The 4,199-nt window shown below is 37.7% G+C and overlaps 1 protein-coding gene across 1 annotated transcript in view; it reads right to left on the reverse strand.

The window, feature by feature from the left end:
- LOC109542719 (glucose dehydrogenase [FAD, quinone]) overlaps positions 1-744 on the reverse strand; it is a gene marked incomplete in the record, with an annotated part of 7,103 nt that extends 6,359 nt beyond the window's left edge. The window contains 1 exon segment of the mRNA XM_048662028.1: positions 284-744. Coding sequence (XP_048517985.1) covers positions 284-574 — 291 coding nt within the window.
- Between the last annotated feature and the right edge of the window lie 3,455 nt (positions 745-4,199).

Here is a 4,199-nt window from a genome sequence, read left to right on the forward strand (position 1 = left end):
AAGTAAGTTGACTTTACACATATTGTTAAAAGTTCAATAATGGTGTTAATGCTTAGTTGTGTGCGTTCTTTAAGATTGGTGTCATTTTGTAATTTCCGATTGAAGATATTTAAAGTTTTAGCAACAGGAACGTTAGTGAATAGACTTTAATAGAATTTAAAGTTTTAAGTTAATCAAATTCGGGGTTTAAATGACTTTCTTCGGAAACCTGAACCCACCGCAATGCGAACTGTAAAAGAGCGAGTTCATGTTAATTTAGCGATAAACTTAAAAAGTAGTTTACCTGCGACCCTGGCGGTTCATCGCCGCCAGCTTCAATGAGTAGAACTTTCCACCCCTCAACTTGAGCGAGTTTTCCTGCGGCTGCAGCGCCGCCACTTCCGCCCCCAATCACCACAAAGTCATACTCAGAATCGGGACTCAATCGCGGAGCGACCCGCTGGCAAATCTCGGAAATTTCGCACTTTTTCCTAAGGAAAGAATCCAGAAGCCCCATGAAGATCACAAATGCGCCACCCCCGCACGTGTCGGTTAAGGGTGGCCCGATGTAACTCTCCGCACAACCGCAGTTCATCTTCGATTCTTCAAATGTGAACCGGTCGATATTTTGAAGCCGGATGAAAAGCCGATCAGATTAACTGTTAATCGGATGGACGACGTTATGCCATATATAAACAATCAGTATAAGAAGAGGACGCGCAGCGGTTTGCCAATGGGAGAACAGCAGCCAAAACTCACACCGTTCGAACAAGCGCTGTTTGAACTCGATCAGAACCGTTGAACTATCGAAACCGTTTGAAACTTTAACTCGCTTTTATTTGTTTAATTGGCCGGAACAACTGTTACGATGTTTTTCATAAATTCCACTTAACGCTTTTCCACTCTCTCACTGTTAGGTGGATATTTCACATCTACAGCTACCGAGAGAAATTTCGACAAACTTTGCACGCAATACTGCGGGCTTCAGTTGTATCTTAACAGTTATTTAATTTGTTGATTGCTATTGATTTAGAGGGAATTTCAAGTAGAGCCTCAAAAGCTCAAAATCATAAACTAATTACATCTGAAGACTAAGGCGACAGTGAGAATTAGAACGAAGAAACGTTCATACAAAAACAGTCTCGACTGCAAAGGAAAACAGGCGACAACTACAGAAACCGTTAAAGTTTTTAACCTTCTAAAGACAGAAGCGCCGAATAAAACATCAATTTTATAGCCAATAAGCTGATGATCTGACAAAGAAAAATAATCGCCTTTAAAAGAAGTCTTTGGTTAAGCAAAGGTGAAGCCAATGCAGAAAAAGATGATGATTATCGAAAAACAATTGAAGAAAACGCACGTTGAAACAGTTCAACACATCAGCAAAAGATAGTTAGTGATCCAAAAAGCTTTTAAGGTTCCTCTTCGCTGGGGCTGAAGATATTGAAAATCGAGCAAAAGATTGCGGATAAAAACAGCCCCGAGCGGACAAAAAGGTTTAAAAACACAATTGCTAGAGCTGTTGAAAAAATTCGGTTTTCCATCGGGAAAACACACAGTTTTTCTTAAAGGATTTTTCGTTGCAACTGAAAAAGACTGTCAATTTTCGGGCAAAGCTGCCGGCTTGCGAAATAAATGGGAAATTATGTACAACTTTGGTCCACTGATGTTTCAAACTGCTGGAGGAAAAGAGGAAGAAATCAAAGCAAGCAAAAAAACCGAAACTAGTTATCTGAGCCTGAGGCGAAAGGGAAAAGACGGTCAGAAAAATGTTTATGGAAAAACAGTGTCGACTGCACAAGAAATTGCAAAACAGGTTGAAGATGAAGCAAATACAGAAGCACGTTGACGCTTATTGGGCAAGAAAGTAAGAAGAAACAGCTTGAAACAATTCAACAAATCAGAATAAAATAGAAGTGGCAATTGCGACTTTTGAATAGAAGCGCAATAAACATCAAATTATAAACAAATTTTGTCCTCTGGGGTTTCAAACTGATCCCATTGGATGACGTGATGGGCATCCCATGCAATGACTGATGATATTTTTCGTTCTAAAAGCGCCTGTAATTGAATTGATTGACCCTATTTTTGCAAAATCACCATTCCGATGCTGCACCAACTGTGCATTTTACCGTTTATTGGTGTGAATCAGTTCAGATTCCCAGGTTCTTAAAACGGCGCTGAATTGTTTCAACATCTGCATTAAATTAAATGCGGATTCAAAAGTTTCCTGATAACTAGAACGAGATTTTTCGTTGGATCATTGGGAATTTTAGGGGCAATGGATCAATTGGATGCGACCATTAAAACTAGCTTGCTAAAATGCGAAGGTCCAGCTGGGTTTTCACCTACTTATTAAGCAAAAAGTGGTATTTAAAAACCAGAAATATTATCAATTAGTTGTAAATGAAGTCTTCCATGCAACCACGTTAACTACGTTGGGGAAACTGGTAATTTTCAAGTCGCTGAATACAAGGATGCATAGCGCTTAATACCTAACATTTGCACGGGATATTTAGTTGAATTCTCCAAGCTTGATGTCTTTCCTGAAGACACTATTAGTTTTTTTATAAAATAGTGTTCCCCAATAGTAGAAGGAACTGTTAGAAAAAGCCAAGTTTTACTACTGTTGATAGTCGATAAGCGAGTGGTCAAAAGTTATCAAAAATCCGGTTTTGTGTTGAATGAATAAACCATCATCTTTATTTGAAGAGCGAAGTTCATCTCGAGTTTAATTATTTATTGATCGTATTTTCGGCTGAATCCTAAAGAAAATAAACACTTATGTTCAAATAGAATTGGAGACTTTATTAATTATTTTCACTCGCAAATTAAATCGACTTTCCCTAACACCACGGCTCGTTTACCAAACACTCCTTGCAGAAATACATCGAAATGTTCATCAATTATGGATAAAATATTTATAATTCAGTGGATGGAAGTCTGTTGTTGCCAAACAAACTCAATTCAATTTAATGTTCCAATTGCGAAAATTTTCAAAGCGTTTACCATCCTTTTACTCGCTAACGACAAAGTGGAGCACTCCGAACATTTAATTGGTGAAATAGAAACAAAAAAATTAAATGGGATTTTATCTGTTTAGAGCTGTTCAGTCATATAAAGGTTCTTTGATAGTAATAAACCTCTGCAAATGACAATGTTTCCGTCATTACTTCCAAGCAACATTTCTTTAAATTCCTGCTCTTTTCCTAAGTTTTTAGCATTAACTGTTGCTAATTTTGAAAAAGTCTGTCGTTTCTTCCGCCTGCATTTTTTTGTAGACCATTTGTGCCACTTGAAGTGTCTGTTAGTATGGGTTCTCTTCTACTGTTTAATATATATCGATCTATCTGTCTGTACTTTTTTCTTTCGTTCCTTCCATCTGTATTTTTATAGCGAACTTGTACGTCTTTTAGTTTGGTTTATGTTCTTCGCTTAAAGCAGCCGGTTTTTGCTTTCAAGTAATTTTTTGGGTCGCATTCGGGAATTTTTGGTTTTTCCTTGGCGAATTTTTGAAAAATCGCTGTTGTCCAACAACSAAACGCTYCGATTTAGTATCTGAAAAAACCCTGAAAACTCCCAGAAATTTCCTATTTCAGTGAGTGACGTTTTCCTCATTTAAAGCGGCAGATTTTCTCTTTTGAGTGATGCTCAGTGCCGTATTTAGAGATTTTTGGTTTTTGCTTGACGAATTTTTGAAAAAATCGCGTTGTGCACTGATCAAGCGCTTCGATTTAGTATCTTAAAAAAATCCTGAAAAATCSRAGAARTTTCSTATTAAWGKGAGGKTTTCCTCATTTAAAGYCGCATRTTTTSCCTCTTGAGTGATRCTGTGGRCAGWCTTGRGAMATTTTTGGTTTTTCCTTGACAGTWTTTTTTTAACYCGTCTATGTATCGCAACGGCCAATCGCTTTCCATTWGTAACTGRAAAAATCCTAGAAACTCRTAGAAATTTCCCGTTCAAGTGAGTTTTTCCTCACTTAATGCAGTCCATTTTCTCTTTCCAGTGATGTTATGGGTCGCATTTGGGCATTTTTGGTTTTCCTTAGGCGAAGTTTTGAAAAATCCGTGTTGTCCAACGACCAATCGCTTCGATTTAGTGTCAGAAAAGTCCTGAAAACTCCACGAAATTTCCAATTTAAGTGAGGTTTTCCTCATCTAAAACCGCGTATTTTCTCTTTCAAGTGATGTTGTGGGCAGGCTTGGGAAATTTTTGGTTT

The sequence above is a fragment of the Dendroctonus ponderosae genome, unplaced genomic scaffold (genome assembly GCF_020466585.1).
Source record: "Dendroctonus ponderosae isolate FM_Combo_2020 unplaced genomic scaffold, Dpon_F_20191213v2 Dpon_F_20191213_10, whole genome shotgun sequence".
NCBI lineage: Eukaryota > Metazoa > Arthropoda > Insecta > Coleoptera > Curculionidae > Dendroctonus > Dendroctonus ponderosae.